General features: G+C 41.2%; 1 protein-coding gene and 1 long non-coding RNA gene across 2 annotated transcripts; one reads left to right on the forward strand and one right to left on the reverse strand.

The window, feature by feature from the left end:
* The first annotated feature begins 588 nt into the window (after positions 1–588).
* SH2D1B (SH2 domain containing 1B) lies at positions 589–10,115 on the forward strand. Its single transcript, XM_027681458.1, has 4 exons — positions 589–766; positions 4,412–4,475; positions 7,016–7,184; positions 9,498–10,115. The coding sequence occupies exons 1-4, from the start codon at positions 633–635 to the stop codon at positions 9,533–9,535; spliced, it is 405 nt and encodes a 134-aa protein (XP_027537259.1). The 5' UTR covers positions 589–632; the 3' UTR covers positions 9,536–10,115.
* A 1,300-nt stretch (positions 10,116–11,415) lies between these two features.
* LOC113966573 lies at positions 11,416–12,199 on the reverse strand. The gene is made up of 2 exons (XR_003533872.1): positions 12,043–12,199; positions 11,416–11,677 (listed from the first exon to the last, which is right to left on the reverse strand). It is a non-coding gene; the product is annotated as an uncharacterized LOC113966573 (long non-coding RNA).
* Positions 12,200–12,213: the final 14 nt, after the last annotated feature.

A 12,213-nucleotide genomic window follows, 5' to 3' on the forward strand; every position in this document is an offset into this window, starting at 1 on the left:
TTAAACACCTTGTGTAGTTCTACAGCTTATTTTGATGAAATTTGTTTAAACCTCTGCACAAACAGAGAATTGCCAAGTCTTTTCTGGAACTTTCTATGGCTTCGTGACTGAGGCTGATTAGAACATCACAAACACTCATTTTCTCTTCTCAGATTCACCGATTAATTCTGAATTAAAAAGTCAGGAGTTTCTTTAGATAATTTTCTCCTTCTCTATACAGTCCTGACTTATTCCTGTAGCATAGGACCCTATTTGCATGGCTTTGAGCCACTTTAAACATAAAAAGTTAACTTAAAAAGATAACTATACTTTGGTGTCAACTCAGTTATTCCATAACTTAAAGGTGTGGTACATAACTCAACAGTCTCTTCCCTTTTGATGTGGATGGTAATCAATGCAGACCAACCCTTTCCTGCCTTCACTGCATTCATGAGCTGTGAGCGGCAGCTGCTAACCAGCCTCACGTTGGACTGGTCAGTGAAAAACACAGATGAACTCGTGCGTGTACTTAGTGCCTCCAGTTTCAGTTCTCTGCAGGCAGCTGCACTTGGAATAAGTCTTCTTTTAATGCCAGGCTTCTGACTTCCTCTGGAATTGCTTTGAAAGGCAAGACACCTTGTTTTCTTTTGTCCATGGAGTTGCCATTTTTTCATGGAAAGATAACAAGAAGAACTTGTGAAGAACTGCTGGCCAAGAAGAGAAAGAATGGTAGCTATTTAATACGAGAGAGCGAGAGCGTGGAAGGCGCCTTGTGTCTGTGTATTTTGTAAGTACTCTAATACTGATCTTTTAGCAAGTTTTCAGATGGATCCAAAGGCAACATTCATCTTCTCTAATATTAATGATTCTTCTCTGATATTAACAAACTCCAAGGGAGTGTGTCTATGCATTCAAGTAGTGCTGGTCATCTTAGGCTTCCTTTATAGTAAGTGGTGAGAGGGTGGAATTTGCAAAAAAAATATTTTATGTAACAGACAATAAATAAACTGTAATCTGTTGGTGCTGGTCTCTCTCTGCAGACAATAAGGGGAGCCCAAAGAAAATAGCTTAGCCTGCCAAAACATGTTAAGAACCTTACTCAAAGTAACTGCCTCTGTAATGATGAGTAAACAGCATTTTAGCACTGCTAGGAGACTGAAAAATCTCATGGTATGTTACAAAACACTTCCTTCTTTGTAGAATTTCTCCCTGATGAAAGATTACCCTTGTGTTTAAAAGGAATTTTACCTGAAATAAGAATTTAAGCTGAGACAGAAAGTTACAAAGTCCTGTATGACAAATCCATGGACAAGATAGGCATAGAAAATTGCTACTTCTAGTCCTTAACTTTAATTACCACAATTAAAATTTTATTATTTTCTTCTCCTGTAGGGAATAGCACTTTTATTTCTCTGTCAAGAAGGTTTTTTTACACTTCTCATATATAATTGATCTGTTCCTAATGTATTAAAGTTTACAAATTGGAATATAGGTCTTTCTTTGCTTGAACCTGTGAGGTTTTACACTTTCCTTGAGGATGTGTTTGAGTGTGACACCAAAAATTTTTAACAGCACATCTAATTAATTAAAAAATACAAGAAAATGTTTTATCAATGACTAAAAATGCATTTCTTATGAAACAAATCGAAGGAGAAGGGAGAAAAAGGGAGAGAAAAATGTAGTACTATAGTGTTGCTAGGTAGAAGAGAGGAGGTCTGTACAATGACAGAAAAAGGAGAAGGGAAATAGCAAGTGGGGGACAAACAGAGCCCTCAGGGAGGGGGCTGTGGGAACCTGCTTTCACTGTGGTGTAGAATGAGACAATGTAGGGGGTGAGGGGAAGACAAGGAGTGTGGGAGGGAATGGGCTTGCATACCCTGTCAGAAGGTACAAAAGGGACAAATGTCCCTTTTTGGTTTTTTTTGGTTTCGTTTGGGTTGGTTTGGGTTCGGCTTTTTTTATTTGCTTTTTGTTTTGTTAAGGGCAAGGCAGATTTAACTTGTGAATTCTTGCAGACATGCTTTGGTTTGTCACAGTGTGATATCTAGGCAGGCGTGCAAAAAACCATGTGACTTCCAGCTTGCCTCTGTGGGTTTTTAGTGTTAAAAACTAACAGAACTTTAGTGTTTAGTGCATTTGACTGTAACTCATACACTAATAAATGCAATAGTTAAACTGAAGGAGTGGCAGCAGTGATGTAACAGATGCTGGCTTGCACAGGTAAAAGCAAGGCCTATCTTCAGATAGCACGTGGGCAGGTAACAGTGCATTGGCTGAGAATTGCCTCAGAGACTGGACTTCTTGGCAGTGGTTCAATAGTCGGAGGAAAGCAGACCTAAAACTGGGGGAAATCAACACTGAAACTCTCAGTGCTGTTTCAAGACAACTTTTGGATTAGAATTGCATCTTGAAACTTTGCTTAGCACCTGACATGGCTGATGCACAAACTGATGCACCTTTCTCAAATTAGCTGATCCCTGGGCAGAGATTCTGATCCACTTGCAAACAACCAACCTTTTTTTGTCCTCTGTTATTGGGATATGGGGAGGAGTGCACTCCCATGGAGAATCTGGGAGTCAGAATGGTGGGAACCAATTCAAAAGCATCTCTTCTCTAATAGATCATGGTGCACAGCTCCGCTGATACATCTTCCTCCACAGTACACTCTCATTTTCATCCAAAACTGTCCCAGGTCTCTGACAGTGCCTCAGCCAAGATCTACTGCACTTGCTACTGCTCTCCTTATGGTTCAACATCATTCTCCTCTCACCTTGCTTTTCTGTCACTGGATCTCCCCTGTGCCTAGGCCAGGCAATATTAATTTGTACCCTATTACCAGCTCTTGATAAGCATTTAGTAGTTAATGTGGAAACGGAAGTTTCCTTTCTCATGGTAGTTTCGTGTTTATTTAATAAAAAGTACAGTAGCTAAATAATATCTAGGCAGTAACCTTTTAAAATTTAGGTGATCGGTAAAAAATGAATTTCAAAAATTATCAGTTTCTGGTATTTTTTTTTCTCACTTCTCTGTCTTTGTTCAAAAAATGAGCATCTACATTCATAAAGTACTCTTAAGCAAAGAACATGTGGATTTCCACAGGTATATCAAGAAGAAAACATGCATCCTTGTAATACCACTCTTTGAATTAAAATAAATCTATTATAACTGGAAGCCTTCTCCTGATCTTGGTCTAGAGTAACTCTTTTTGCAAAACAAAGCAGTTTATTTCAGAGTAACTCTTCATTTATGTGCAAGTCCCCTGATACAGGTTTTCACCCTAAGATTCTCCCACTCAAGACAGCTCAATTCACTTAGCCGCAGCTAAAGTTCTTTCGATGAACATGCATACCAGTTAAAAGAACTTGTTTTCAGACACTGCTCCCCACTTCCCAACCCTCTCACTTATTTGTGGTGTACGTCTTTTTGCAACTCTGCTGCCTTTTTTCATCACAGTCACGATCTTGAGTTCACCTCTTGAATTGCTGCCACTGCGGTACTTGATAAAGCTTTAATTTCTGCTGACAAAATACATTCAAAGACATCAGTAGCCTTAGTGTTCAAACACCTGCATATTATTAAAAATATAATAATATAATGGCCAGTCTTCGCGAACGAAGATCTGGGGAAAGGTCTTTTACCTTTCCAGCCTGCGCAATGGATTTTTTAGGTGAGACACAGCCTGCGCTGAACTGAGCCCACCCTTTAATCCTAAGGTTCATCTGCCGGGGCCAAGCAAGCTTGGACAATGGCAGTGAGGTCCTCAGGACGTAGGTTTGTTTAGAGTGACCTTCTCATAGATGGATGGCCTCACAGGGCTAACGGGTTCCATCTGCCCGGGAGACCGAGGAATCGAACCCGGGTTGCAGCAGTGAGAGTCCTGCATGCTAACCACTAGGCCACCAGGGGTCTCATATTATTATTATTAAAAATAACAATAGTTAAAAACCTGGGAAATGCAAAGGAAGAACAATTTTCTTAGAAGTAGGAGCAATGCAGTAATTTTCTGGGTGCTGGTGACTGGAGGCCGTTTTCTGCTAACATCTCTCCAAGAATTCAACAGCCTTCTTGTGATAGAATATCAAAATGAAGTTCAGGGAGATATCACACTAGAGAAGGATAAGAAGACAGATGAGAGGAGATGATGTCTGAGGAATCAAATTAAGCTTACAAAATGTCTGTGTGTTAGGTTTAGTTCATAAGTTCTTGGAAACTCCCAGTTAGAGTAATCTTGTATTTCAAGATATTAAACCTTCACTCATTGTGCAATCTCTGTTTTTTTGCAATCTTCTGTTTTGCTTTTCTGCCTCTGTCTCATTGAATTTTACTGCATCACTTCTCATATCTGTAACAGCATCTCCTGTTTGAAGATATCTCTAGTCTTGCGCTTAGTTACAAATGTGGTGTATTATGTATACAACTATGTTTTTCACAGCTTTGAAAACCTCGTCTACACTTACCGTATCTTCAGGGAGCACCAAGGATATTTTAGAATACAGGTGAGTAACTCTCATTATATATCTAGAGATTGCACTAAAGATCTTAGATTTTAAAAATCATCGATTAAAAGATCATAGTTGATCAATGATCATTTTAATCTATGAACATTTGATCTATCATAGATCATAGATTTAAAAAAAATACATAAACACAATACCATAGAAAAATATTTACAAGTTTGCTTTCTTCTCTACTCATTTCTTGTCTTTTTGATGTTATATTTATTATTACATATGAGCTCAAAAGTAGCTACTGTTTTTGTAGAACTTCCTTATAATCTAAGCAGATCTATTATTTATTAACCAGCTGCTTTCTGATTTGACCATTTCTTTTTGATAACACTGAAGAAAAATCTATCATTTTTGTTACTTGCTCCTGTTCCTAATTAGCTCTTTTACTTGAAAGCTCTGCCATCGCACACAGCATCTCGTTGGGATCTGGAATATTGCAATGATCTTTTTCATTTAAAAGACCTATTCTTCTGTGTGATTGTTAGGCACCTGAAGTGATGATGCCAGATAATGCTGCTTATTCAAGAAAAGATAAGTGTAAGAGCAGACTACTGCATCAATCAAATCCCCAGGCAATGTGAGAGGATGCCTATAAAGCTGGCTCACTACCCTGGATGTAGTAAGACAGCCAAAAGGACTGCCAACAGTCAAGTAGCATTTAAGTGGAATGAGGAAATCACTTTATAAAAAACATGCCAAGCTCTCATAGACTGGTAATTTATTGCTTATTAGTGGTTCTCCACTAATGTATGAAAGATGCAATTTGCCATGAAGAAGAATGGTTTGTTGAAAAAAAATAATATGTTTTGGACTATAGCCACAGTAGTGGGGTTTGTTGTCATTCCTATCAGCAGGTAATAAATGAGACACTTTTAGTTTTTTCAAACCCACTTTTCTTTACAAAGTTTTGCCAAGAATGTGAAAGAAGAGTTTTGTTCTTCAAAATTTTAAGTCAGATTGTTAGGGCTTACTAAACTAATAGACTGAAATAATGTACTGATGGTGGAGGAGAGACTGTTTGGGGGTTTTTAAAGGCCAGATTCAGCCATGAGCTTTCTAGAGTACGGTAGTTTGCCCCCATCAGCAGCTAAGCACCTCCACAGCTGCTCATTCCTTGCCCTGCCTAACAGGAGAGGTGAGGGGAAGGGAACATGAAGAGCAAAAGTGAGGAAACTCCTGGACCAGTTAAATAGGTAAAGCAAAGCTGTGCGTGCAAGCAAAGCAAAGATGGAATTTAGTCACCCCTTCCCATCAGGAGGCAGCCACCTCCTAGAAAACAGGGCCTCAGCACACACAATGTTTACATGAGAAGACAAATGCCATAACAAAACTTCTTCACTTTCCCTGAGCTTTTATTGCTGATCACAGTGTGGGATGGGATGCGATGGGATGGGATGCGATGGGATAGCCCTTTGGCACATTTAGATCTGCTGTCCTTCTGTGTCCTTCCCAGCATGTTGCACGCCCTCAAGCTACTCACTAGGGAAGCAAAATGTGAAAAAAAGAACAATCTGAAGGCTGCATGAGCACTGTTCAGCAACAGCCAAAACACGGGTGTGTTATCCACAGTTTTAGTCACACTTTCAAAACACAGCACTATCCAGGCTTCTACAAAGAAAGTTAACTCCATCCCAGCCAGACCTAGTACACAGAGGCAGTGGCACAAAGTCCATACAGGGCTGAATGGAAGATAAAGGATGCAGAAAACCAAAGAAAATAGACACAGGTTTCTTTGTTAGATGGCGAATTAGGTGAAACCAAGGCCCCGTTCACTTTTAATGAGGATGCTTGCTGTGATTAGAGCTGATTGATGTGTTCACTGTCCAGCCCTGAAGTCACCAGTGCTGTAAAGTCTGAGCACAAATCCCCGTGGGGCTGTGCCATGGAAGCAGTTCTGTCTTGTTGTATGAACCCACACTTCAAAAGCAGGTTGTGAGAACATTGTTGCTCCCCTAAGGAGTACCATTCTCCATTTTTAGCCTCAGGAGTCTCCAAGGTAAGTCACAAAGCTGGACAGATAATAAACCCCTCCCTGATAGTGAAAGCTGGGGGCTTTCTTATGGATCCTCAGACACATCCGCCACTACTTGCACATGTCCTATACTTGACAGTGCTGACATTTTGTAAAAGTTTGGCTCCTGTTTGTTACATAGTTGTTTAAATACAACATTTTAAGTGAGAATTAAATATGTTATCCCTAAACTTATGCTCTAAGACCAGAGGAGAGTGTGTAATGCTGTCTTTCTGGTGCTCTGCTGTAGTGGATTGCTGCAGCCCACATCTACACCAATATTTTAAATGTATGCTCTTTTGGGGAAAAAAAAAAGATGAGGGAGGTTACTCTTAGTGCCAAATCCATGCTACCAAACAGGTGTCCCAAGTGTTTTAAGGACAGTACAAATATTCTGTCATCAAACCTGTTTATGAACAGGTCCTTGGTAAATAAGAAACAACCTATCATTCCTTTCATTCAGGGGACTCCATGGGAAGGACAGTTGCAAACAAACTTTGTTGTCTTTTCCTTGCAGACTTCTGAAGGTGTTCCAGAAAGGATCTTCAGAACGTTAAAGGACCTGATATATGCTTTTGAAAAGCCAGATCAAGGACTAGTAACAAACCTCCGTTACCCAGTGAAGAAACAGAAGGCCTCGCAAAGAAGCCAGAGGTTCAACTCGGGCATGGACAAGGTTTATAGTGGTGAGAAATTTAGCTGTGCCTTTGTGGGTTTTTCTAAGATGACAGCTTTGACAGGTTTGTGGTAAATAGTTGCTAAATGTCCTCTCATGTGGATAGAAGTTTGACATTCTCCCTTCTCTCTTATGTTCACTGAAAATGGTTATTCTTAGCTCACAGGTTACTTATGTTACTTACTCTCATCCACTACAAATTAACAAATTAAAATTGTGAGATACAGAATCATCAGGCTAGGGAAGGCTGAGAACCAGTTTTACCCAATGTGGTTCTGCTGAGCAAGCCCTTGCACTTCACTGGGACTTAAAGCTGTCCTTTACCTTCATTGTCCAGGTTCTAAGCTACTTTTACATGAAAACCTAACTCAGTTATTTCTGAGACTGGGGGGGGAGGGGAGCAAGAAAAAAAAAAAAAAGAAGAAAAAAAACCAGTCATCTTGTAATTAATTGTGATTTGTATTAAAATATGACTAATTAATAAGCATATAGCCTGGTACCCAGAATCACAGATTTGGAACCAGAGAGTTCAGCCTCTCGTTGATCTTCTGCTAATTTATGCTCATGAGTCCCAGGTGTAAGACAGGGATATGATATTTCTACATGACAGAATTATGGAAATAGATGCAATAAAGATGCAGGTTTTCATAAAACTTTAGAATGTTTTATAGCCCTATGTCAATCCAAACAGCCTTGTTTTGGGAGGAATGACTGGACATGCTATTGGTAACTTGCCAGCATTCCTCACACACCTCTGAAAGCCACTCTTCATGTTACTGCTGTACTGTGCTCAGCTGCAGCATCCAGCCACAGGCTGAAAAATAACCCTGAAACTGTTCAGTGTCCTCTGACTGACCGTGACAAGAGTCAAAGCGAGGGAATACGTGAGCAAGGGAAATCATTTCATTAAGTACCATTATTGTAAAGGAAACGAAACCTTTAAGTCTCCAATTTGCTGTGTGATTTACATCTCATGCCTAACAATAGCTGAACACAGTGGTGTGGGGCAGCCTCTCTGTGCTGCAGTCACCCCGTTTTTTGCACACAACAGCACTGCAACAGTCCTGGTGCTCCCTGAGCCCAACAGACTGAGGGAAACAGTAGCAGAGAGGTATTTCCCGTGTCTTCAACATCACCTTGTCACCTGCATGAGAAGGCAGATAGGCCACATTTGCTCTAAAAACGTTTTTATGGTATTTTACCATTGCCGCTCTGGGGAGATGGAAAATACTGCAGTAGCATGGATATGTTTTTCGGAAAAATCAGGTGTAATAGATATTTTATTGGCTGGTCCTGCAACAAGGATTTTTCTAGTAGATGCACCATGTTCTGTTCTCGACTCCCAGGAGGAAAACAAACCCTTTCATTTCACTGTCAAAATATTTATGGTTGTCCATAAAAATGGAGGCTATTAGAAATAATCCAACTACTTTGGAATTGTCATTATTCAATTTTAATTTAAATTTCACTTATCCAGCATTCCAAACTTTCTCCTCAGAACTGCATTATTACGTGGTCACAAGGGGAGCTCATGATGGATCCCTCTGAAACACAGGCACCTCACAACACACCGCAGTGCTCCCCAAAGCAAGCACTATATTTTCCTGTCCCAGTCCCTCATGTTGCACCAGCAGCTGGCTTTGCTGCACATGTGGGACTGAGCACTCCAGTGCGACCACTGGAACACCTCAGGGGACTGGAGTCACGATCCTGGTGGTTGGAGATTTTTGAACTTTGTTTTCTAGCCTAGGAACAGCTTGTCTGAGAGTGACTGCCTGAAGAGCAGTAAGTTTCCATAGTGGAGTTTTGAGTCCCAAGCATGCAATGTCTGCTTTTTCCCTGGCTTCTCAAAAAGCATAAAAAATCTGAACAAAGTGTAAGAGAGAAAGGGTTTCTTCAGGCTCTCCTTCCTTGGTTGGGATGAGACCTTTTCTCTTGGGTATTTATTTAGAGAAGAAAGGATGTGTTATGTGATAGTCACAGGTATCTGGGCTATTGTTCTCATTTACCAAGTATGAATGATTTCCAACATTTTACTGCTCCTCAGGAAGAAGGAGGTCTCACATGGATACAACTGTTTATAACAGAACTTGATGGCTCAGAAAAGGCAATACAGGATTTGCCTCTGTGTGGGCTGCTGGCAAACCCAGTCCATAGGACAGGGGGCCTAAACATTGACCTTGCAACAGCAGAGAGAATACTGAGAAACAAAACTGAGTTACTGATACCTGCCCTGCCACAGGCCATCCTGCTTATTGTGGCCTTTCAGAAGGGCCACTTGCAATGACAACATCCTTTTTTGTTTTTATCTAATACTTTACAGAAATTGATGATGCCGATTATGTCACTGTCTTACCGTGAAGGATCTGTGCCCGACGATTTGGGAAGCTGCCATTTCAGGCTGTGCCACAGTGCAGTGGATCGGCTGGAGAGAGCTGCCAGCTGGGCATCCTCTGTGGATCTTTACCTCTGGAATTACTCTCTTCCTTTTGCAGACTGGTAGAGTAGTTGTATTTTCTCCCATTAGATCCAGTACAAGCTACTATGTATTTTTGCTCAGGAATAAAAGAATTATTTTTTATAACAGACACACACATACATGGAAAGGTATCTGTGTCCATGTATGTGTCTTTTGGGTTGTTTTAAGCCAGGAAACTGTCCAGGATGTTGACTGCTAAAGTGAATATTCTGTTAGAAAGCAGCAATATAAATACAATAAATGAATGTGCATAAAGCAGTAATCTATGACAGAATTGATATGTGTTGATAAAAATCATAAATGTAAAAACTTCTACTGACATTATAAAATTCTTTAAAACCCCTAAACTCTGCTATTTTGCACGATTCATGTTACCTCGTTGTATAATTGGATAGTATTTCATCAACATCAAAGAATACTAGTAATAATCTGTAGTTTGGAATAATCCAAATTAAAACAAAAATGCTGTGTTAAATCTATGCCATAAAGAATTAATCAACAAAATGAAAATGGTTTGAAATACTTTTAATATTGAGGAATGATCCTAGATTACAAGTGGAGTGCAAATTCTACATGCATGTCAGTATGAACGCATACTAGTGTTTAATAGGTACTGTACATATGAGAATGCTTATTGCATTTAATTTGCTACTGCCATTGGCTCTGTATTATGATGTGTATGTGGGTTTTTTGGTTTCTTTAATAGAAAAATTTGCTTTAATATTACCCCCAATTTTAAATATTTAATAAACACTTTTTTTCTGAAGGTGGTCTGCAACTAACAGCCAAAGCCGGAATTGGAACGTATGTCCTGACTCTCCCAGTCACTCGTACACACTCTCTCACCATTTGAGACAGTGAGAAAGATATTTAGAGTGGTTGTGTGTTTAAGATCTTTCACAAATTATTTATGTATTTTAATGGACAATACTAGTCACATCTTTTTCCATTATGTTTCTTTCACAAGAAAGGAACTTGTCAAAGGAGTTTTAGTTCTTTCAGTGCTTAAGAATTAATGATTAATTTAACAGTGCTAACAGTTTTTGGTGCCAGGCTCAACTGGTACTTACAGCATGAAGAAGACAAAAAAATAAGGATATTAATTGACTCTGGCATTGCCAGAAATACTAAAATATGTGTCCAAAACGTTATGAATTGAAAATAAAGTAGTTGTCCCTGAAGAATTGTACTATTGAACTGAAAAAAAACAACCCTTGCTCTGTAGAAGCGCATACACTGATGTGTCTCTTTATTTTCAAAATTGAGCAGCCTGTCTGATAGCTGGTTATCACAGGTATCAGACTGAGCAACTGCTGTGCTGAGACACTCCACTTCCAGCAGCCTGGTCTTTAACAGAACACAACACCAGTTTTTCTGAAATCACAGTCTCAGCAGTCCCCCACGTGCTCAGTCAGTCTCACTGACGTTCAGCCCGGGGAAAAGGCTGAGTGACAAGGATTCCCAGCCTGTGCCTCATGACAGTGACTGTGTGATTCCTGATGGCTGGAGAGGGTACAAGGGGGCAGGCTCTGGTGCCTTTTAGCTGGCAGTTGGCAGCCGTGCTTTGGACTTGGATTACAATGCAATTGTGGCTGCAGCTCCAGGTGCTGCATCTAGGATTGAGGGGGGCTCTAAACCCACCCACTGGTCACTTCTCGGGCATTACCTCTGAGGCGGTCAAGTGAAGCACAGAACACGATAAGGATAAAGGATTTAAAGCAGGAAAAAGAGACACAGAATGAAATTTACATTACGATTGACATTACATTATTCACCAGTGCTTTATTGCTATATTGGCAATGTTTATCCTGTTAACAGTATAAGAAAATGAGGACAACACACACATTCCTGCACACATTTGCAGGCAATACCTATAGCAGAAAACAACCCGTGCACGAGTTGAGAAAACATGTTTGAAAGCTTCACGCAGCAGCATCTACTTTCCAACATCCCACGGGGAGGTGGTGTGCCCGTGTGGAGGCGAGGGGGGTGGCTGAGCAGTGAGGGGGCAGACCCTGTCGTACCTGCAAAGTCGAAAGGTATGAGAACCTGGTGTAAGAAATAACATGGTGTAACAGAGAACACGCTGTAAGGAGGGTTCCATCACGGTGTCGGACCGCAGGGGGCGGACGCTGTGCGAGGCGGACAAGCGGCGGGTTCGATCCCCGCCGCCGCCGGTACCCCACCAAGGCTTCCCTTTCCCACGGGAGAGGCCGGAGGGGCCCAGGAGGGGTTCCTGGCTGCTCCCTGGGCTCAAGCCGACCCCAGTGGGAGAGGAAAAGTCAGGCAGTAGCAAAGCGAAACAGGGCTGCGGGCGCAGGTGGGAACCGGCGGCAGCTGCAATCCCGAGGCTGCCCTCCAGAGGTTGGGGGGTTGGAAGACAGCTCACCCCAACCCCATACACCTCCGCTTAGGAAGAATCTCTCTCTGCACCGCCTCAGCCGCACGTTAGCCCTGAAACCGGTGTCATTAACCCAAGCCGCTGCATTCCCTGGATCTCCCCCGCTCCACCCTCGACTCCCGCTGGCGCCCGCCCCTGACTCCCTTAAGCAAGATGGCG

The sequence above is a fragment of the Neopelma chrysocephalum genome, unplaced genomic scaffold (assembly GCF_003984885.1).
Source record: "Neopelma chrysocephalum unplaced genomic scaffold, ASM398488v2 Primary Assembly neopelma1_60, whole genome shotgun sequence".
Lineage (NCBI taxonomy): Eukaryota > Metazoa > Chordata > Aves > Passeriformes > Pipridae > Neopelma > Neopelma chrysocephalum.